Source organism: Hippocampus zosterae, chromosome 3 (assembly GCF_025434085.1).
Source record: "Hippocampus zosterae strain Florida chromosome 3, ASM2543408v3, whole genome shotgun sequence".
Lineage (NCBI taxonomy): Eukaryota > Metazoa > Chordata > Actinopteri > Syngnathiformes > Syngnathidae > Hippocampus > Hippocampus zosterae.
Genome location: NC_067453.1, coordinates 3,828,617 through 3,850,401, shown reverse-complemented (window position 1 = coordinate 3,850,401; position 21,785 = coordinate 3,828,617). Strand labels below are relative to the sequence as shown.

The 21,785-nt window shown below is 44.4% G+C and overlaps 2 protein-coding genes across 7 annotated transcripts in view; one reads left to right on the top strand and one right to left on the bottom strand.

Annotated features, from left to right (window-relative positions):
* Window positions 1-20,216, bottom strand: part of LOC127597655 (anoctamin-1-like) — an 84,241-nt gene extending 64,025 nt beyond the window's left edge. For 3 of the 5 annotated variants that reach the window (XR_007961701.1, XM_052060838.1, XM_052060840.1), the window contains exons 1-2: window positions 19,782-20,216; window positions 1,527-1,892 (exon numbers count right to left, since the gene is read on the bottom strand). Coding sequence is in view for 4 of the 5 variants with exons in the window: in XM_052060838.1 (XP_051916798.1) it covers window positions 1,527-1,892; window positions 19,782-19,877 (462 nt within the window). In the remaining variant the exon portion in view is untranslated. Of the gene's footprint in view, window positions 1-707; window positions 872-968; window positions 1,494-1,526; window positions 1,893-19,781 lie in introns of those variants that run through there. The other 2 variants (XM_052060841.1, XM_052060842.1) reach the window with 2 other exon arrangements.
* LOC127597723 (uncharacterized) overlaps window positions 10,486-21,785 on the top strand; it is a 36,777-nt gene continuing 25,477 nt past the window's right edge. The window contains exon 1 of one of the 2 annotated variants that reach the window (XM_052061022.1): window positions 10,486-10,698. In XM_052061022.1, the coding sequence (XP_051916982.1) occupies window positions 10,630-10,698 (69 nt within the window). In that variant the 5' untranslated portion in view covers window positions 10,486-10,629. The remainder of the gene's footprint in view (window positions 10,699-21,785) is intronic. The other variant, XM_052061021.1, reaches the window with a different exon arrangement.

The window sequence follows — 21,785 nt, the reverse complement described above, 5'->3', positions numbered from 1 at the left end:
ACCACTGACTGGGAGTGGAAGTGCTGCTTAACTCTTCGTATTGCAGCATCAAAGTAAGTACTGTCTCTAGGGTGTTCATAATATTTGGAACACCCCATGCAATTCATGTGACACTCTTTAGGGTTAAATCTTGTGATGGGTCTGGCCAGATTATTTAAATAATTCCTGTTTTGTTTCGGGTCGTGAAGAGAGAGCAAATTGTGAAGACGTGATATCCACCTACCGCAGCTTGGTTTCAATGAACACAGCACTTCCATGTTTCCATGTTTCGTGTTGACATGCCAATATTCACTTGATGCAAGCATGGCCACATTTATTTGTTGTCTGCTGGAATGGCTATTCATCCATCCATCCATTATCTGAACTGCTCACAAGGGTCACAGGGCATGCCGGAGATTATCTCAGCTCTCTTAGGGCAGAGGGTGGGATATGACCTGAACCGGTTGCGAGCAAATCGCAGAGTGCTCCATTAATCTGCCATGCATGTTTTTGGAACGTTGGAGGCAACCGCAGTACCTGGAGAAAACCCACACAGGCACGGGGAGAACATGCAAACTCCAAGCAGGAAGGCCAGAGCCACAATCAAACCCTGAACCTCTGCACTGTGAGACCGACCAGTCTACCAGCGCTAACTAATCGACCACCATGCCCCCTGGAATGGCAATTTATTTAGTTATTCATTTCCAAAGTACTCAGGTTCATTGTACCTCAGGATTCATCTTGGTACATTATTGACGATTGGTTGCAAGCTTTGCGGTGTGGCTCAGTGATAGAGTGGTAGTCCCCCAATCCAGAGGTTGGGAGTTCAATCACCAGTCATTGGAATTTTGTCGAAGTGTCCTTGAACAAGGGACTGAACCCCCAGTTGCTCCTAATGCCGCACCATCAGTAGGAACATGAGAAAAACAGGATCAAGCTCTTTGAGTACCAAAGGTAGAAAAGCGCTATATAAGCGACAGCTCACTTACCATTTACCATGTCGTAAACGTGAAACTGCGGGCTGCCAGTTGCACATGCCAAATGATAAATCGAATCCACATCCAACAATATACTGTATAATCATAGACGGAATGTAAAACTAAATCATTTGGGGTCCTATTGAAGCTTTTTGAGTGTAACTCTGACACAGCGTGGGAACTTGCTTCAAGCACAGTTTCCTGTTTGCATGCAGAAGTTTCCAGATCTTTCCCAAGAGGGGGTCATTCTGTTCTCCCTTTGCGTGACGTTACAGGCCATCTTTACATGCACAAGATGTTGTGAGTCATTCACTGGAGCGCACACTAAAAATCTAGTATTATAGTTTCTGATTCTTCAGGCCAACCAAGTTAGTAAGCAATCGTGCCTTTTCTATTTAAGTGCTGCAGAATTGGGTCACACATGAGGACATTGGTTATACATAGCCACCAGATTGGGTTACAGAATGACTCTGATATTAATGCCACTCTACAGACATCATAACTTGGTTGCATTTGAAATCATTAATCACATTTATAGTCAGATAAATAAAAAAAGATAATAAAACTCACATCCTCATCCATCTCCAGTTCCAGGCCCATATCTCGAAGTTTCCCTTCAAACTCCTCTCTCCTGAAGTTTTTTTGATCCTCTTGGCCACTAAAGTGCTCTCCTGGAGAGTGTAGCTCCACATTAGATAGCGTTGAGGTTTGTGACGATAAAGAGCCTTTTTCAGTAGATGAGGGCTGATGGCCACGGCGCAGACTGCGGGCAACAGCATTTTCCATCAGCAAATGTGTTGAGTAGCGAATGGAACGTCTGGGAGACGATTTTTTCAAAGCGTAGGTAAGAACGTAGTCCACGTGCCGTTGACCATCTTGAAAGTAGAGGCCGCGTTGACAATGGCTATTTTCCTCTGGGGTGAGACTCTTCAGCAGCTGACAACATGTACAAGACGCAGACAGACAATGCGAAAGATTTAGCATTTGGGATGTGGCAAAATCATCTGGAAGAAAATGTGTTGGTGCTTTTACTACATTTTTTAATGCTTCACAAATATGACTGGAGCTGTTTTAATTATTGCAGTATTGATATACTGTAGATGTATAGAACCTTGGAGAAATTCTGCAACAATTGTATGAGCACTTCTAACGGAACAATCTCTGGCATTACCCTTCTAATCATTTTGACCTGGAATCAATGTTTAAATCAATTAGTTAAATAATTTATTTGCTCTGATTACTTTTCCAAATTTAATGGGAATAAATGTTCACGAAATATCGTATAAGTTATCAATGCCCTTTACAAATGTGTTCTCAAGCGAATTTTTGGACACCAAGCTGTTTTAGTTGTATGAAACATGCTAGCTATAGCAACATTCCTCACCCATTTTTGGGGGGCTGTTTTGGATGATTTTGAGGTCACTGCGAGTAGAGTTGTGGGACTCAAGTCATATGACCAGAGTCAGACATAAACTGCTACTTTTCGGACTTGCGACTTGTTTGGCTAAAACAGGAAAGAGTCAGCTTCAGGATTTCTCACATATTGTGCCATTTGTTTTGTTTTTGACAGAGTTTTTTTGTCAACTCCCAAAAATAACAACACATAACTTTGCTGTATGTTCTCACTCTCTGCTATCTTCCATATACGCACACAGGCTCGCCGCTATCCAATCCACTCACACCCCCGGCTTTCTTATTCAATCCCAGATTCAGGTCTTAATCTGTTTACATTCATAGCTTGACAGACCATAGGAATGTACAGAAGTCTGAACAGCATTTTAGGTCCGGCAACCATAATTGCAGGGCTGTTACAATGAAAACAATTTTAAAGACGCATCGCTCATGTCAACAAGTTAGGTTAAAGGTAATAATAGCCGCTAAACTTACTTGCAATAACAGGCTACACTGTTCGTCAAATTTGGAATAATCAGAGATGCAAGTGAGCTTTTCCAGATTGTTTTTTTTGTCCTTATTCCTACATTAATTTGTCTCTAGCAGATCAGGTTTTCGTAATAATAACAAGAATAATAATAACAATAATAAAAATAATAATAGGTGAATCGAAGGCCGACTGGTTTGCACGTCGGCCTCACAGTGGAGAGGTTCAGGGTTCGATTCTAGCTCTAACCTTCTTGTGTGGAGTTTGCATGTTCTCCCCGTGCCTGCATGGGTTTTCTCTGGGTACTCCGGTTTCCTCCCACATTCCAAAAACATGTATGACAGGCTGATTGAACACTCTAAATCACCGGTGTCAAAGTCAAGGCCCGGGGGCCAGATTTGGCCCTCCACATAATTTTATGTGGCCCGCAAAAGCAAATTAACAGTGTTGTGTCCAAGGAGTGGCAACCCGAGGCCAAGGCCAAGGACTTGACTCCGAGGCCAAGGCCAAGGACTTGGAAAATCTTCCAAGGCAAAGCCAAGGCCAACGACTTGAGAAATTTTCCGAGGCCAAGGACCAAGGACTTGCCTCCGAAGCCAAGGCCAAAGACCAATGACTGATTTTGAAGCTGAGGCCTAGCCGAGGACATGTATAAAACAATGCTATCATACCACTTGGCAGGTCTTCATGATTTGCAACACCCCTCCATCATAACCCCTTGCACTCCCTAACGTTGAATGAAGTGTTTTTATTCAAAGAGTAGAACAGTCAGGGTACGTGTTTTTTATACTGAGAAAAACAAAAATAAAAGCATATGATATACATTTATGAATTAATGTTTTAGTGCAGTAGTTTAATAATATGAATTAAAGCACAAGAATGGTTTCTCTAACCGCAGCTCAAAATCCGATGCAGTAGCCGAAATCCTCGGAGACGACGTTTTTGAGTGTGCAGAGAACGATAACCAGTGTGCCATGTCTTTCGAGCATGAGACCTTCTTAAAAATAATGGCGAAGGAGGTACACCAGGACAAAAATAACAACTTGGTCGCTCCATTACCATTCAAGTTACCTCGCTTGCCACTCCAAACCAACAGGGACCAAGCATTGTCAAAACGTAACTCGCTCGGACGCAGCAGAATGAAAAACCCTCAAATGAAAGCCTTTGTGGAGAGACACTTCTATGTAGATGATGGGTTGGTTTCACTCCCCACTGCGTCTGCAGCCATAGATTTGCTCGGGCGCACGTGTGCATCCTTGGCCGAGTCCAATCTCAAGCTCCCCAAAATCGCCCCAAACAGTGTTTCAGTGATGCAACCCTTCAAACCAGAAGTCCTGGCCACAGATATCAAAGATTTGAGCCTCGGCGATGACACCCTACTAATTCGGAGAAGTCTCGGGTTGTGAACGCTTCCAACGCTTTTCAAATTGGAACTTGCCGGTACGTGCCATTGCATTCCTGACTCACCAAGCTCGTTCCCATTCATCGAGTAACTCATCGAATCACTCATTGAAAGGGTGGCATCAGTGTCCTATGCCACGCACTCCAGAGGAGCTACACATCACCAGTAGCTTCATCCTGCAGTCTGTTCGACGAGATCCCTTCCCTGTCGAATATGCTGCTCTCCAAATAAATCAAACCGACCACCGCTCAAGTCCTATTGTAGCTTTCGATCCCTACACGAGTGACGGCCTCATTAAAGTCGGCCGTTGTCTCAAGCATGCTTCACAAAATCAAGCACCAAGAAATGAATGGACAATGGCCACCATCAAAGCCACATTTCCAAGCGACGACGGAAAGGTCAGAAAGGTCGAAGTGAGGACGTCATCCCAGGGCGTCTCGAGGACATTCTTACGTCCCGTCTCGGAGGTTGTCATGCAACCAGAAATTGAAGAAACTGTTAAATAGTTGTAGTGGCATTAGTAATGCCAGACGGGGAGTGTTCTGCCCACAGTAAAAGTTCCGGGCCATTTCATTAATTGTAATTCCGTTTAGAATATTCATTTAGTTATCGCGGTGCATTGTGGGTAGCAGACGCCATGTTTCAACAGACGAGTCATTACAGAGAGCCTGACCGTGGTCGTTGCAACTGGTCTTCCTGAGTTTTATTCCTTTCGTTTCACCTTCGAAAGTAATGGCTGTAAGTCTGCTCGTGTTTATCATTATTTAGAAATGTTTTTCGGAGATTGTTTTCCCTCAATTGTTGTTATTGGAAATTTGCTAGCTTAGAGTATTGCTAATGACGTAGCGGCAATGCTAAATCTGAGCTAATTAGCATGCGAAGGTGCTGCGAAAATGCATTGTTTATCGTTGTTTGTCACATTTTGAGCCATATTTATGTCCTTTGTTAAACACCTGACGATTTGTGTTGTATTTGTGTACACAATATTAATGCATGTTTTAAATCTGTTCATTTTTAGTTTCTACAATTCATTGAGCTGATGTCACAGTTGTTCACTGTACGCCGTCAAGAAGACCGTAATAAAGGAGCTCAGTTTCCTGGCTCATGAATAAATGAGTTTGGCTTGCTGTTGACCTGCGTTAACATACTCATAGTATCTAACACGTAGCGATAACAGTACACTACATTAATTAATTTAATACCTTGAACTTCACAAGAATAATAAATAATTAAATAGACCATAATTTAAACTATTTATTATCAATACAGTATTCATTATTCCAAACATGAGAAAGCATTCAGCAAATATAACTGGAATCAAGCAAAAGGACTCCAAATCCCAACGGTCAAACCCGGAAGTGAAGTGCCGATATTATTGACTCCAGCTGGAACGCAAATTACTTGGTTCAAACAAACATACTAGTGCGACCGCACAAACGTGACGACTGTGCAAAAATAACCAAATAACAGATACCACTCTTACAGAAAGGTCATCAGGCGCCGACAGGTATGGCAGCCTCGGTCACACGCTCCCTAGTATTATCCCTGTTTTTGTCATTTTCGTTTGTTTTTGGCGACCCTGAGCGGCTTACTTACACGAGGGAAAAGTTGCTGCGCATTGGGGAGTCTACGCTCGGTCTTTTTTCACCAGCACACGAAAATCCACAAGGTTTTTCGGAGCTAATCGCGAGCGGAGCGGCTGCGCTGTACGGAGCATGGAGACGCCGCCGGAGGAGGGGGAAGCGAGCCGGCGTGCTCGTCAAGCTCCGGCAGCGCGGATTTCGAACCCCGCTCCCATCGATCCATCTTGCTAATCTACGATCTCTGTCAAACAAGATGGATGAACTTCTTCTCCTCACAAAGACCAACAAAACATTTGCACATTCTGCTGCGCTCTGCTTCACTGAAACCTGGCTCAGTGACCGCCATCCAGATCCCGCGCTACATCTACCCGGCTTCCGCCTTCTCCGAGCCGACCGCGACACGGAGCGATCGGGGAAATCGAAAGGTGGTGGGATTTGCTTCTATATCAACGAAGAATGGTGCACTGATGTCACGAAGCTCGACGCACACTGCAGCCCGGACCTGGAGTCGCTGTCTTTAAACTGCAAGCCATTCAACTCGCCACGTGAGTTCACCTCCTTTTTACTAGTCGGTGTTTACATTGCGCCACAAGCTAACGCTAACCCGGCGATACAAACGCTAGCCGAACAAGTAAACAAACTCGAACTAAAATACCCAGAGTCACCCCTGATCATTTTGGGCGATTTTAATAGAGCACATCTTAACCGCGAACTTCCCAGATATAAGCAGCACATAGACTTTCACCAGAGAAGGCAACATTCTAGATCACTGCTATACAACAATCAAAAATGCATACCGATCGGTCGCCCGTGCAGCATTGGGTCTTTCTGACCACAATTTAATCCACTTAATACCTACATACAGACAGAAACTCAAATGTGTTAAACCGGTTGTTAAGACTGTGAAAAAATGGACAGATGAAGCAAAGCTAGCTCTACAAGAATGCTTTGACTGCACTGATTGGGGCGTCTTTGAAACTTCAACGGGCACACTGGATGAATACACAGACACTGTAACATCATACATCAGTGTCTGTGAGGACATGTGTGTACCAACGAAGTTGTTCTGCTCCTTCAACAATAACAAGCCATGGTTTACTCCCAAACTCAGGCAACTCAGGAAAGAGAAAGAGGCCGCATTTAGAAGTGGAGATCGGGCACTGTACAAACATGCCCGAAACCAATTGACAAAGGAAATTAACATCGCAAAGAGAAGCTATGCAGAGAGGCTGAAAAACCAGTTCTCTGCTCACGACTCTGCATCTGTATGGAATGGCCTGAAAGCAATCACTAACTATAGAATGCCATCCCCCCAAACAGTGAACAATAAGGGTCTTGCTAATGAACAAAACATGTTTTTCTGCCGATTTGAAAAGGACACCCCCATTTCCCACACACACCCACCTCTACCAGAAACCACTCTACCTACCCCCCCCCACCCTCTTTTTCTCCACTACAGATCCACGAACAGGACGTGAGACGGCTCTTCAAGCAGCAAAAGATCAAGAAAGCTCCGGGGCCCGACAAAGTGTCCCCCTCCTGCCTGAAAGTCTGCGCTGACCAGCTGGCTCCGGTCTTCACACAAATCTTCAACAGATCCCTGGAGCTGTGTGAGGTCCCATCCTGCTTCAAACAGTCTACCATCATCCCAGTTCCCAAGAAACCGGCAACATCGGAACTGAACGACTATAGGCCTGTCACCCTGACGTCTGTGGTCATGAAGTCCTTTGAACGCCTTGTGCTGAACCACCTAAAGAACGTCACTGGACCCCTGCTGGACCCTCTCCAGTTTGCCTACCGGGCAAACAGGTCTGTGGAAGACGCAGTCAACATAGGTCTGCACTACATCCTCAAGCACCTCGACAGCACAGGGACCTACGCAAGGATTCTGTTTGTGGATTTCAGCTCTGCGTTCAACACCATCATCCCGGAACTCCTCACCCCCAAACTACTCCACCTTGGTGTGTCCCCTACGATCTGCCAGTGGATCCTCAGCTTCCTGACGGGACGGACACAACAGGTGAGACTGGGAGCAACAACATCATCAATACGCACTACCAGCACTGGAGCCCCACAGGGATGTGTCCTCTCGCCACTGCTCTTCTCTCTCTACACAAACGATTGCATCTCAACAGATCCAGCTGTAAAAATCATAAAGTTCGCAGACGACACCACGGTCATCGGTCTCATCAAAGACGGCGACGAGTCTGCGTACCGCCAACAAGTGGAGCAGCTGGAGCTGTGGTGCGGCCGACACAACCTCGGGCTGAACACGCTCAAGACTGTAGAGATGATCGTGGACTTCAGGAAACATTCTTCTCCTCAGTTGCCCCTCACACTATCCAACTGCCCTGTGTCAACCGTCGAGACCTTCAAGTTCCTGGGAATCACAGTCTCCCAGGACATGAAGTGGGAAGTCAACACCATCTCCATCCTGAAAAGGGCCCGGCAGCGGATGTACTTCCTGAGGCTGCTGAGGAAGCATGGCCTGCCACAGGAGGTGCTACGACAGTTCTACACGGCAGTCATCGAATCAATCCTGTGTTCTTCCATCACAGTTTGGTTTGGGGCCGCCACAAAAAAGGACAAAATCCGACTTCAACGGACAGTTAGGACGGCAGAAAAAATCGTTGGCACCGCCCTACCCACTCTTGAGGACTTGCACACTGCAAGAATCAAGACAAGGGCACGGAAAATCCTCCTGGATCCCCCGCACCCTGCCCACCACCTTTTTCAGCCACTCCCCTCAGGCAGACGCTACAGATCCATGTGCACCAAATCCAGTAGACACTTAAACAGCTTCTTCCCTCTAGCCATTAACTCCTTAAACAGTCACTGACGTAGTCACTCTTCTTGTACTACAAAATGGTACTTCAAAACTACTGGTTACTCTAAAATGGTTCAATGATTTTGTTGTTTACGATGATACTAGTGCAGCGTGTTATACCGGAGACAAATTCCTTGTGTGTTCTACATACTTGGCCAATAAAGATGATTCTGATTCTGATTAAACTGTCGATCGCGAACGGAACGAACCATGATTGAAACTAACTGTGATGCCGCTCTTTACACGTTGCACTGACTGTTACCTGTCAGTGGCAGCCCCGCCCCTCTTAAAGCGCCAGATAAGTTCATCAACATGGATTTCCTTGGATGGGTTTTGTTTGCTTTCTTCGTGATTTTTGCGGTTCTCGGGCCCACTTTACAAGTTTGGACGAAGGATTAGAGGCTCAAACCTCTCATTGTGTCCCAGGACCGTAGTGATGGGAATTCCGGCTCCTTTAAAAGGCGTGTCGACACACTGACACACTGTGTTGAGACTGTGCTGATACTATGTCACTGACCACTGCCACCTGCTGGACCTTCAAGATCCCTACAGCCAACCCACTTAACAGACTGAACTGACTGATAAATTTATTTGTATATTGAACATATAAACATACAATTTGGTAATAAATTGGCAAAAAGTGAAGGTAAGATATAAAAAAAGGAAAAGAAAATGGTCATCATCACAAATATGTGTTCAAAGGAGTAGAAAGAAGTAAAAAACCTACCCCGAGTCCTACCCCTTCTTATATATGAATTCATATATATGAAAGTGTACATATCAACAAATGCTTTTACCAGTATGTATGCTGTACTTATACATTTTTACAACTTTAGGTTTGTATATATAGTACATACTCATTGGAGCACATGTATATGTCGATTTTCTCATATTCATAATGGATGCTACATTTCATTAATATATTAAATCTCATCAATGTATTTCTGATGTATTGCTATATTTCATGAGTGTATCAAATTTATCAGCTTAATTCTGATTTGTGTAGTTGTCTTGTACTACTCTCGAATTCATTTTTAATCTCAGCAAGAGAGTTACTCATTTTACTGGTCCGTATCAGAATCATTCCACAGATTTACACCTATTACAGGTACACTCCTTTGCGTGATGTTTGTTCGTGTTTTGGATTTTTTTGTATAGGTTAGTACCCCTTAAATGATGACAACTTTCTCGAATTTTAAAAAGCTTCTGGATGTTTTGGCAAAGGAGGTTGTTGTGTGCTTTGTACATTAATTGAAGTCAACCAGGTCATGAGATTTCATTGTTTAATTTGATAAACAGTGGATTTGTCTATTTGGAGCCAGTGATTGTTCTGATTGCTTTGTATTGTAGTTTTAAAACAGAGTGCGTTTTACTGGCATTTCCCCATATTTCCACACAATAGGTCAAATATGGAAGTAATAAAAGTATGTGTACAAGGAAGGGTGCTGGAGAGGAGGGTCTGTCAGGAAGTCGAGGCTCAGATTGAGGAGGAGCAGTGTGGTTTTCGTCCCGGCCGTGGAACAGTGGACCAGCTCTACACCCTTAGCAGGGTCCTTGAGGGTATGTGGGAATTCGCCCAACCAGTCTACATGTGTTTTGTGGTCTTGGAGAAGGCGTTTGACCGTGTCCCTCGGGGAGTTCTGTGGGGGGTGCTTCGTGGTTATAGGGTACCGAACTCCCTGATACGGGCTGTTCGGTCACTATACCACCGATGTCAGAGTTTGGTTCGCATTGCTGGCAGTAAGTCGGAATCATTTCCAGTGGGGGTAGGACTCCGCCAAGGCTGCCCTTTGTCGCCGATTCTGTTCATAACCTTTATGGACAGAATTTCTAGGCGCAGCCGAAGCGTTGAGGGGGTCCGTTTTGGGGGCCTCAGTATTACATCCCTGCTTTTTGCAGATGATGTGGTGCTGTTGGCTCCTTCAAACGGGGCTCTCCAACTTTCACTGGAGCGTTTCGCAGCCGAGTGTGAAGCGGTTGGGATGAAAATCAGCACCTCCAAATCTGAAACCATGGTCCTCAGTCGGAAAAGGGTGGAGTGCCCCCTCCGGGTCGGGGGGGAGATCTTGCCCCAAGTGGAGGAGTTTAAGTATCTTGTTCACGAGTGAGGGCAGGAGGGAGCGAGAGATCGACAGGCGGATCGGTGCAGCGTCTGCTGTGATGCGGACGTTGTATCGGTCTGTCATGGTGAAGAAGGAGCTGAGCCAAAGGGCGAAGCTCTCAATTTACCGGTCGATCTACGTCCCAACCCTCACCTATGGTCACGAGCTATGGTTCGTGACCGAAAGAACGAGATCCCGGATACAAGCGGCTGAAATGAGTTTTCTCCGCAGGGTGTCTCTCCCTTAGAGATAAGGTGAGAATCTCAGTCATCCGGGAGGGGCTCAGAGTCGAGACGCTTCTCCTCCACATCGAGAGGAGCCAGATGAGGTGGCTTGGGCATCTGATTCGGATGCCTCCTCAGCGCCTCCCCGGTGAGGTGTTCCGGTCATGTCCGGGAGGAGACCCCGAGGACGACGCAGGACACGCTGGAGAGACTATGTCACCCAGCTTGCCTGGGAACGCCTCGGGATCCCCCGGGGAGAGCTGGAAGAAGTAGCTAGGGAGAGGGAAGTCTGGCTTCCCTGATAAAGCTGTTGCCCCCGCGACCCGGCCCCGGATAAGCGGTAGATAATGGATGGATGGATGGATGTGTACAAGGATCTCTTATTCAGCACATCCTTAGTTTTTGGGAGGATCCCTATGGTTTGGGATATTTTTCTTTTATTATCTATTATGTAGCTGCCAGCATGGTTTTGCATCTACAACTGTTCCAAGACATTTTCATAAGGTCATTCATCGATTTGATGATGAAGTGTATACAATATCATTCACATCCATGCATTCATTTTGCAACATTCTATGTGTTCAAATAATGTGAAGATCATTTGAATGAGGATGCTTGTGGGCTTTGACTTCACAATTTTTTATTGAGAAAAATAAGATGCTCCAATGTTTTAAACTTCAGCCTGTTGCGTCTTTTACAAGCAATTTCTCCTGCTGTGGAGAACACACGCTCACAAGGGACGGATGAGGCTGGCGTACAAAGGAACTCCTTTGCGAGGTGGGAGAGGTTTGGGAAAGAAGTGTGTTGGTCCTTCCAGTACAGCTGCTTCCTGGAACCTTGATTGTCAAACATGGAGTGGAGAGTCAACCAATAATAATTACTGATTGTCAATTAATCATCAACATAGCAACCGTGAAAAGATGAGTGAATGTTTGTATACCTGGCGTAATACTGGGTGTATCGCGAACTTCATTCTCATGCTTGGGCCGATAATGCCTCAGCATGGTGGAGGTGCTTCTGTTGGTGTATGACAATTCGACATGGCAAATTCGACATTTCACCTGTAATGAAATGTGAATAAGAAGTAACTAAGAGTTACCTTGAAATGTATTCGGATTAGAATGGTACAACACGTCAATAATCTGAGAGGCACTCGGCGAGTGCCTCTCGCTGAGAGGCTCTCGGCGACAGAAGGCGATTTGAATAAATAAATAAATAATACCTTATTCTCCAGGACATCAAAATGGTCCCATGCAGTGGATGATTTGCGTCTCTGCTCCATAATCGGCAAGGAAGGCAAGGCACGAACACGAAGTCTGCACTGACACGAACTTCGACAAGCGAGTGTGAGTGAGGTCTGGCTTGTTTCGGCAGGTGGCATTGTGTCGCCAGACGCACTTCCTTATAAACACTGTGCGGCGGGCTTTTGCTGCGTCAACGCCCTCTGCACTGAGTCAACGCCCCCTGGACTAAGTGGCGCAGCCTGGACTGTGCCAAGCAGCCGATGCAGTCTAAACTGCACCGGTGCAGTTCACGTGTCAATTAGCAGCCTGGACTGTGTCAACGCAGCCGATGTGTCAATTAGCAGCCTGGACTGTGTCAACGCAGCCGATGTGTCAATTAGAAGCCTGGACTGTGTCAACGCAGCCGATGCAGTTCACGTGTCAATCACGTGACGTAATGAAGCAGCACATGCATCGACACATGGTTTGCTCTGTGAGCCCGGCGCATGTGTCAATGCATCGGTGTCGCTGGACCCATCACTACTCCTTTTAGAGAGCCAGTTCTTTTGGATCGGCTCCCTCAAAAAGAGCCGGCTCTTTTGGCTCCCAAATGGCTCCTCAGTTTTTTTGTTGCTTAAATTAATACCAAAAATAACGTAATATTACGTGTAAAATGAAGTACTAATGCAAAAAAAATAGACATTATATCAAATATTTATTATTTATATGGCTTTATTTATATTCTTCTGAATATACTCAACATGGAGTGCTACAAAAATAAAAACAAAGTACAAAGACCCATCTCAAAACAAGGTCGTCAAAAAGTTCCAATCTCTGAATGTGTATATTTATAAGCTTTTAACTATTTACAGTAAAATATAAGTAAGCTTTGAATACCACACAACAAATTATAAATTAAAATTTGTAAAACAAAAAGAAAAAAGCAGCATCCAGGTAAAGGTTTTAGCTTGTCTTTAGCGAAGATTGGCATGAAGAAAAACCAAGTGCCTCAGCTTTGAGGAGTTGATCCTGTTTCTCCTCTCTGTTAATATTCACCCTGTTTTAGAGAAGATTCTCTCTGATGGGGACACATGTTGCGACAACACACAGCCAACACAAAATGGATGAAAATCCCTTGCAATCATTTTACCCAGTTCCTCATCAATTGTGTTCTGTTTTGCTGGTTTTATAGCTTTTTGCATAAAGTTGCTCATAGAGGTCTGGGTTGTACATCTAGGCAGTTGTGACATTGCAGCAGCAGCAACAGTTGCAGACACACTAGCACCTTCATTAATAGCTGGTTCCCTTGCTTGTCTTTTCTCTTCAAATTGTACTGATGGGTGGACATTTCTGATGTGCCTGTGCAGGTTATTTGTGGAGCCTGATCTATGGGATATTTTAACCTTGCACAGTCTACACGCTGCCTTTGAACTATCAATTAAATTGAAATGAGTCCATATTTCACTGCGTTTCCTATCCATTTTCTCACCTTTCCACTTTCCACCGTGTTGTTTTTTTTCACTAACTAGCTCTCCCGTCTCCTCGTTTGTCTTGTTCGCGTGCTGCTCAGTGTGCTGCTGTGTGTCTCTTCTCTAACCCCTCCCCCTTCTCTAAACTGCAGCGCACGCGTTTGTGTGTTTGTGTGTGTGTGTGTGTGTGTGTGTAACCCTCCCCTTCCGGCTCCCAATGAGGTGGGAGCCGGCTCTCATCGTTCACTTCAAAGAGCCGGCTCTGGGAGCCGGCTCGTTCGCGAACGACACATCACTACAGGACCGGCAACCCAAGACCAAGGACTTGACTCCGAGGCCAAGGAACGACCTTCGGTCCTCAAGTCGGATCTTGGCCCGGCTCGAGGAACACATCACTGCAAATTAAGCATGTCAAGCTCCATGATGCTTGCTAAAGTGTGAACCAAAATTTCAAATTGTCATATGTAATCCACAATAAAGGTCATTATTCTTGAGTTCAGATTTAAAAACGATGGTTATTTATTCATGTGCGCTGTGTATGTAATATGTGGAGGTGAATAAACATTTACATGTATATGGTTTCCCAAGGTTCATAGCAGCCTTCCAAGGCAAACTAACTACAATGTGGCCCCCGACAAAAATGCTCTAAATTGTCCCAAGGTGTGAGTGTGAGCGTGGGTGGTTGTTTGTCTCTGTATGCCCCGTGTTTGGCTGGCAACTGAATCAGGGTGTCCCTCGCCTACTGCCCGAAGACAGCTGGGATAGGTTCCAGCACCCACTGTAACTCTCGTGAGGATAAGACGGATCAGAAAATGAATGGATGGATGGATGAATGTGGATGGATGTGCCTTGGAGTTGGTACAGTGCACTGCTGTCCATCCTCATGATGAATATCACGGATGTCCAAATTATAGCCTGGGGTCCATATGAAGCCTGCCATCAATTTTTCAGTGGCCTCTGGCATATACTAAAAATGACATTTGAAATGGCTCATGGGTCCAGTTAATTTTTTTTTAAGGTCAAAGTTTGGCAGAGTGAGAAGTAAGGGTGTCGAAAAAAAAGTGCCACTACTAATAAATGAATCACATTCTGAAAGTTTTTTTCTGGCTCTGCAAAGTTACAAATGAACTACTGTATTTACGACTAAAATCACACAATTTCTCTTCAGAATAGCTGTTTGAAAGTGCTCTATTAATACAGTTGAGTTGAGTTGAGAATATTGATGAATAATGACAATTACACTTTAGAAGCTTATTCAACTTTGGAGTTTCCAAATGATCTAAGAGCTGTCTTGGAGCCATTCTGCACCCCAAAACTCTGCATTTCCTTGCGCCTGCGTCATTTCAGCGTGACAATTGTTTGCTGCTGGCCTCTTTCAGAGCAGCCTTTCGGGCGTGCTGTCCCCGGTTTTCAATGCAATGTTACGTTAGGATAGGTGCTCAAGATGAGTTTTGACTCAACATGGCTGTGATGCAGTTGCTGGATTCGCCAAAATGATCAGTGACCTATTTATTTTCGCTAAGTTAGTAACATGTTTGTTTATCTTTCAGTTCAATTGCTTCAAACTTCATTTTGCACTTTTTGCGCTCTCCCATTTGTTCCACAGTGAAAGCCATCAGCGTTACCCACAGCAAAATAAACAAAAAACAAAAACGTTTTGAATGTGGCTGCTTTCACCACCAACATTTAAATCTGTTGCCCACATCATCTGTTAGAGTGAGTGACCACACAGTTTCGCATCCACTATTTAGGGTCTTTGGGGCTAAAAGGCCACAATCTTGGGGGGCAATCTGTCAGAGTGAAAATGTTCAAATGTCTCAAATGACACAACACACACAGATTTTGGCATGCGTTTCAGCACATGAGTATTTACATGCAATATGGTCGAGTTATGACAAGTTGTCATAATGATCCATCCATTTTCCGATCCGCTTTTCTTCACAAGGGTCGCGGGGGGTGCTGGAGCCTATCCCAGGTGTCTTTGGGCAATAGGCGGGGGACACCCTGAAACGGTTGCCAGCCAATTGCAGGGCACACACAGACCAACAACCATCCACGCTTACACTCACACCGAGGGACAATTTATAGTGTTCAATCAGCCTGCCATGAATGTTTATGGAAATTGGGAGGAAAACGAACTACCCGGAGAAAACCCACACAGAGAACATCAAAACTCCACACAGGGAGGCCAGAGCTGGAATTGAACCCGGTACCTCTGCCCTGTGAAGTCAACGTGCTAACCCTTGTACCACCGGGCCACCCTGTCATAATTATGTGCAACATATTTCTATACTATATTTCTTTCCATTAGACTTTTTTTTATCCTGGGGGAATCTTGACTTTCTCTCACAAAGGGAAACATTATTAGATCAACCATGCAATAATCAGCCAGGTTTTTGAAATAGCTCAAAGTTAGAAAAGGTATTTGCTCGGACGTGGATAATAATTTGTGGTTCAAAAACCAAGATCATCCTATGTATGTAGACTGTAGTGAAATTCCTACAGCACTGCATATACAGTTTTCTAAAGGAAATAATCATGTTGTTTTCCGATTTGAACGAATTGTTTGAAGAAATCAAGAATTATTTGAAAAAAGTACCAAAGCGACTGAAAAAAAACGGAATAATAAGGAACAACCTCCTCACATCTTCCCTTTGATTTGGCTAAGCGGGGGGAAAGTGTATGTAGGAATGAATTTTGTTGATTTGTTGGGATTGTATCATTGTAAAGGTTTATGTTCTGCAAAGATGTTGTGTTCTGGAGAAAACTGTCGCCTCTCAGCTCCACTCCCACCTCATCGACAATAGTCTTTATGAACAATTCCAGTCCGGCTTCCGTCCCCGTCACAGTACTGAAACAGCCCTCATAAAAATCACAAACGATCTTCTCATGGCATGACTCTGGCCTTATCTCCATCATCATCCTCCTTGACCTGAGTGCAGCCTTCGACACAATCTCTCACCCCATCCTCCTCAATAGACTCTCTACCATAGGCATCACCAACACCCCTCTACATTGGTTCCACTCATATCTCACTGGCCGCTCTCAGTTCATTCAACTTGATTCTTTTACTTCACAATCCCTCCCCGTTTCTTCTGGTGTTCCCCAGGGTTCTGTACTCGGTCCGCTCCTCTTCATTGTCTACCTCCTTCCACTCTGAAACATTTTCCGCAAATTTGGCTTACACTTTCACTGCTTTGCGGATGACACCCAGCTCTATCTCTCCAGCAAACCCGACGCTTCTCTCCCACCCTCGTCCCTCTCTCACTGTCTCTCAGAAATCAAATCTTGGTTCACCCACAATTTCCTCAAGCTAAACAGCAATACAACTGAACTCCTACTCGTCTGTACCAAATCCACTCTAAACAAAGCCGACAGTTTCTCCCTCACAATTGATAATGCCACTATATCTCCTTCCCCCCAGGTGAAGAGTCTGGGTGTCATCCTTGACAGTTCACTATCCTTTCACTCCCACATCAATAACATTACCCGGTCCGCTCATTTCCACCTTCGCAATATAAACCGCCTCCGTCCCTCACTCACTCCGCACACCACCGCTATCCTTGTTCACAGTCCCGTATTTACTACTGCAACTCAATCCTCTTCGGTGTCCATCAAAAATTCCTCCATAAACTTCAACTTGTTCGGAATTCAGCAGCCCGGATCATCACGAGAACCCCCTCCTTCCATCATATCACCCCCATCCTCCGACAGCTCCACTGGCTTCCTGTCAAACTTAGATTCAACTTCAAAATACTTCTCTATACATTCAAAGCCATCCATAACCTTGCGCCCCCCTATCTGTCAGATCTTCAAATCTCCATTCCCTCCCGCTCACTCAGGTCCTCATCCTCCCTCCACCTTTTTCTACCCTCTGCCCGTCTCAGTACAATGGGGTGCAGAGCCTTCAGTCGCTCTGCCCCCAAACTCTGGAACTCACTTCCTCCCAACATTCGTAATATTGACTCTCTTTCCTTATTCAAAACCCAGCTCAAAACCCACCTATTCAGACTTGCCTACCCGCCTTAAATCTTTCTTTCTTTATTTATTATTTTATCTGTGTTTTACTATTGGTCTTGGCTGTACAGTGTCCTTGAGTGTTGTGAAAGGCGCTTACAAATGTGATGTATTATTATTATAAAGCGCTTTGCTACAGCTGCAGCTGTTGTGGAAGTGTGATATAAATGAGAAAATGAGTTGAGTTGAAACTGTATCAGTGATCAAGCAGACAAGAGAAACATACGGGATTGGGTTGCACTGTTTTGACAAGCTGCAGCTATTTAGTTTTTTTTTATTCAGAAAGAGTAAATCGCGAGAAAAAAAACCCCTCAAAGATTTGTCACTCGTGTCTGTCACTATCAGTGTCAGGTTTTCTGAGATCACTTCCAGTATAGGTTCCCACTTTTAACTTCTGGCAGCACGAAAGAAAAATGACTAATCCTCCCTTGAAGTTCTGCGTACGAAGGTCCTCCACCCATTCAGAACACAGTAATTACTTGCACAGAGTAGAGCTCTCATAAGAAAATAGTTTTAAGAGATACCACACAGCTGTGTGTTACACATGCCTCTGAAAAGCGCTACGAGGTCTTGTGACTCACAACGTGTATGAGTAAATTAGCCCCAAAAGATAAATAAATCAAGAGGAAAAATGATGAATATGCTTTAACGCAGGGGTCTACAACATAGTGTCCCTTGAGCACCAAGTAGCCCCCCAGGGCCACATGAGTAACAGACGGCCTGTTCTTAAAAAAATAAAAATAATAAATATATATATTTTTTAAAGATGCGATCACTGGGAAGAATTATCGAAATAAAATGTTCCATATTGATATTTCTGTTATCCGCTTAGCGTGAGAAATCGTTTACATGAGCAGTGGCTTCATACTGTATTTGAATGACATGATTAATATCACGCGGTATGGTGGAACGAGGGGAGAGCACTCCCCCCTCACAGTGCACAACTGCAGGGTTCGATTTTGGCTTCGGCCTTCCTGTGTGGAGTTTGTTCTCCGGTTTCCTCCCACATTCCAAAAACATGTGGGGCAGGTTAATGGAATACTCTAAATTGTCTCTTGGTGTAATTGTGAGCGCAAATAGTTGTTCAAGCGTGGCCCGGTAGTCCAGTGGTTAGCACGTCGGCTTCACAGTGCAGAGGTACTGGGTTCGATTCCAGCTCCGGCCTCCCTGTGTGGAGTATGCATGTTCTCCCCGGGCCTGTGTGGGTTTTCTCCGCGTGCTCCGGTTTCCTCCCACATTCCAAAAACATGCGTGGCAGGCTTCTTTAACACTCTAAATCAGAGGTGGGCAAACTACGGCCCATGGGCCAAATCCGGCCCCTTGGCAGGCTGATTGAACACTCTAAATTGTCCCTAGCGTGAGTGTGAGTGTGAATGGTTGTTCGTTTCTGTGTGCCCTGCGATTGGCTGGCAACCGATTCAGGGTGTCCCCCGCCTACTGCCCGAAGACAGCTGGGATAGGCTCCAGCACCCCCCGCGACCCTAGTGAGGATCTAGCGGCTCAGAATGAATGAATGAATAGTTGTTCATCTGTGTGGCCTGTGATTGGCTGGCACTCAGTTCAGGATGTACCCCGCCTATTCACCGATGACAGCCGGGATAGACCCACACCTGCGACCCTCGTGAAGATGAGAGGATTTGGACATGAATGGATGGATGGACGGATGATTAAGAATAACAACACATGACAATAACATTATTATGGGTATTTGGAGCATGTTTGTTATTTCAAAAGTTTGTCTCAAATTGGTTGCCACTTGCAGTAAGCAGTAACCAAAAGTAGCTCTCAATTTCAAAAGTGTGTTTAATATGCTCCAGGGGATGAAAAGCAAAGTGGCTGAAGGTTTTTATGTTAACCCTTATTAATCCATGTTCAGATATTAATTGTGATAATAGTTTGTCTTGAATTACTACTCGTACACATTACAGTACATGCTTTCACTTTAACAAGAATGATTAAGAATTAAGAATGATTAACATTGACTTACCAATCAGGACTACATCTGATTAAAACGGGATGGGTAGCATCACCCAGCAGGGTGAGCACCGCGAGAATGTCAAAAATGATGGACACATACGTTTTGTGTGGTTGACACTCACCTCAAATTTGCCATGGAAGACGACATCTTGCAGAAAATGTGGAATCTGCTGCGCTGAAGATCCGGAAAGGTCCCTAAGCTCTGCCTCATCTTTCATTGTCGGTCGTGACACTGATGTGTCCAAGAGGAATAGCAAGGTTGAAAATTCCTGACCTCAGTTGTGTTGTCTGCTAGTTGTGATTATTCATTTTATGTTGTATCTGGAATCAAAGTACGGTACCCTCATGGCTCTCAATGGCGTGATTGTCTCCCCCTGAAAGTTTACTGTGAGTGCTGTTTCCGTCTGTTTCTGTCACCATGTGGAGCGGTTGTGCTGACCCACAAGCATTGCTACTTGAGAGGCTGAGTTTGAGCCAACATCTAAACTTAGACAGCCATAAAACTCTGATGAACACAAGGCAAACTCCCTCACTTCCTGTCGGGCTCGCCCTCAACATTATCCATTGCAAAAGCAACCCTCCCATCCCCGCCTACTGTCTCCCTCACGCTTTTCAGGCAGTGGAAAGAAATTGCTGAAAAGTCAACTGTGATTCAAGCATTTTGAAGAAATAAAATACATACAGGAAATGACAAACAGTCCCCACCTATTTACTCATAAGTCAGCACACATAGTAGCATACTCTGGTATTTTTGGGTTGTTTTTTTTAAGCTTGACGTATTCAGGTGAGGCGATGGAGAACAGGTTGTCATTTGCAACATTGACCAGTGAGCAGACAGTAGACCACAACAAACCAAAAAGAAAATCAAATATAAATTCAGACAGACGTACTGTACAGTCAAGTTCAGGACATAAACCAATTGATTCCAAAAAAAATTGCTCAGACAAAGCGCAATAACAAAATATTTATTAGAGATAACCACACCAACAAAGTACAAACTGAAATCAACTGATTGTTTTATCATTATTCTTTTGCATAATGTGGTCGGCTTGTGTGATGATTGTTTCACCCAAAAAAATAAATAAATAAAATGTGGGCAGTATTTTTGTTAATTGGTATGTACTGTATCGCTGGCGTCAGGCATAATCCCTGCATCTCCAACAAACATCACTTTTCAGGGAAAAAAATAATGGCAGGTTTGTTCAGCCACTTTTCAACAGTTTAGATTGTTAGATGAAATTTGGACATGGGCCATAAGGTTCGAGTTTTATAGATGTGCAGTGAGGGGCTTCCCGAATGTTCAGTGGGAGGTCATTCCAAAGAGAGGGACCATCAACAGAAAAGGCTCAATCCCCTCTGAGCCTCCGCATCGTCCTCTATACCTCTAATAATGTCTGGTCCGCAGACCTGAGGCACCCGGCAGGTGTGCTTGGGCGGAGGAGCTCAGATAAGTAAGGTAGGGCAAGGCCATTTCATGATTTTGAAACAAATAATAGAATCTTAAAAAGAACTCTAAAGTGTATAGGAAGCCAGTGAAGAAATTTCAGAGTAGGGGTTATGTGCTCCCTCTTATAAGAACCTGTCAACAACTGGAGAGGATTAATGGAGGTTTGGCTGACTCCAAAGTAAAATGCATTACAGTAATCTAGCCGAGAGATGCTTAACTTTAGCCAGCTGCCGAAGATGAAAAAACCTGAATTGAACAACAGCACCAATTTGCCGGTCCAACTGAAAAATCACTGTCCAGTTTAAGACCCAAGTTCAAGACTGTTGGCTTAAGATAAGGAGCCACAGATTCAAAGTCAGCAGGATGGGATGCACAAGGGTCACTGGGACCAAACACCGTCACTTCTGTTTTCATTCAAAGGGTCAGGGTTTTTCTGTCATTGACAATTCAATTGACTTTAACTGGGATTCAGAAATATTTATAAATTCTTATATTGAATGCACCTTAATTTCCGAAATACAAAACACATCTGATTAAAAGCCACAACAGCTAAATTTAGCCATAAAAAATTTGTCCATCCAGTATATTTGGACATTTTATATTAGCCACGAGGTCTCCAAGTTATAACATGAGATATTTGCAAAGAGGTTACACCGATGGATTTTCAAAAGCTTTTATT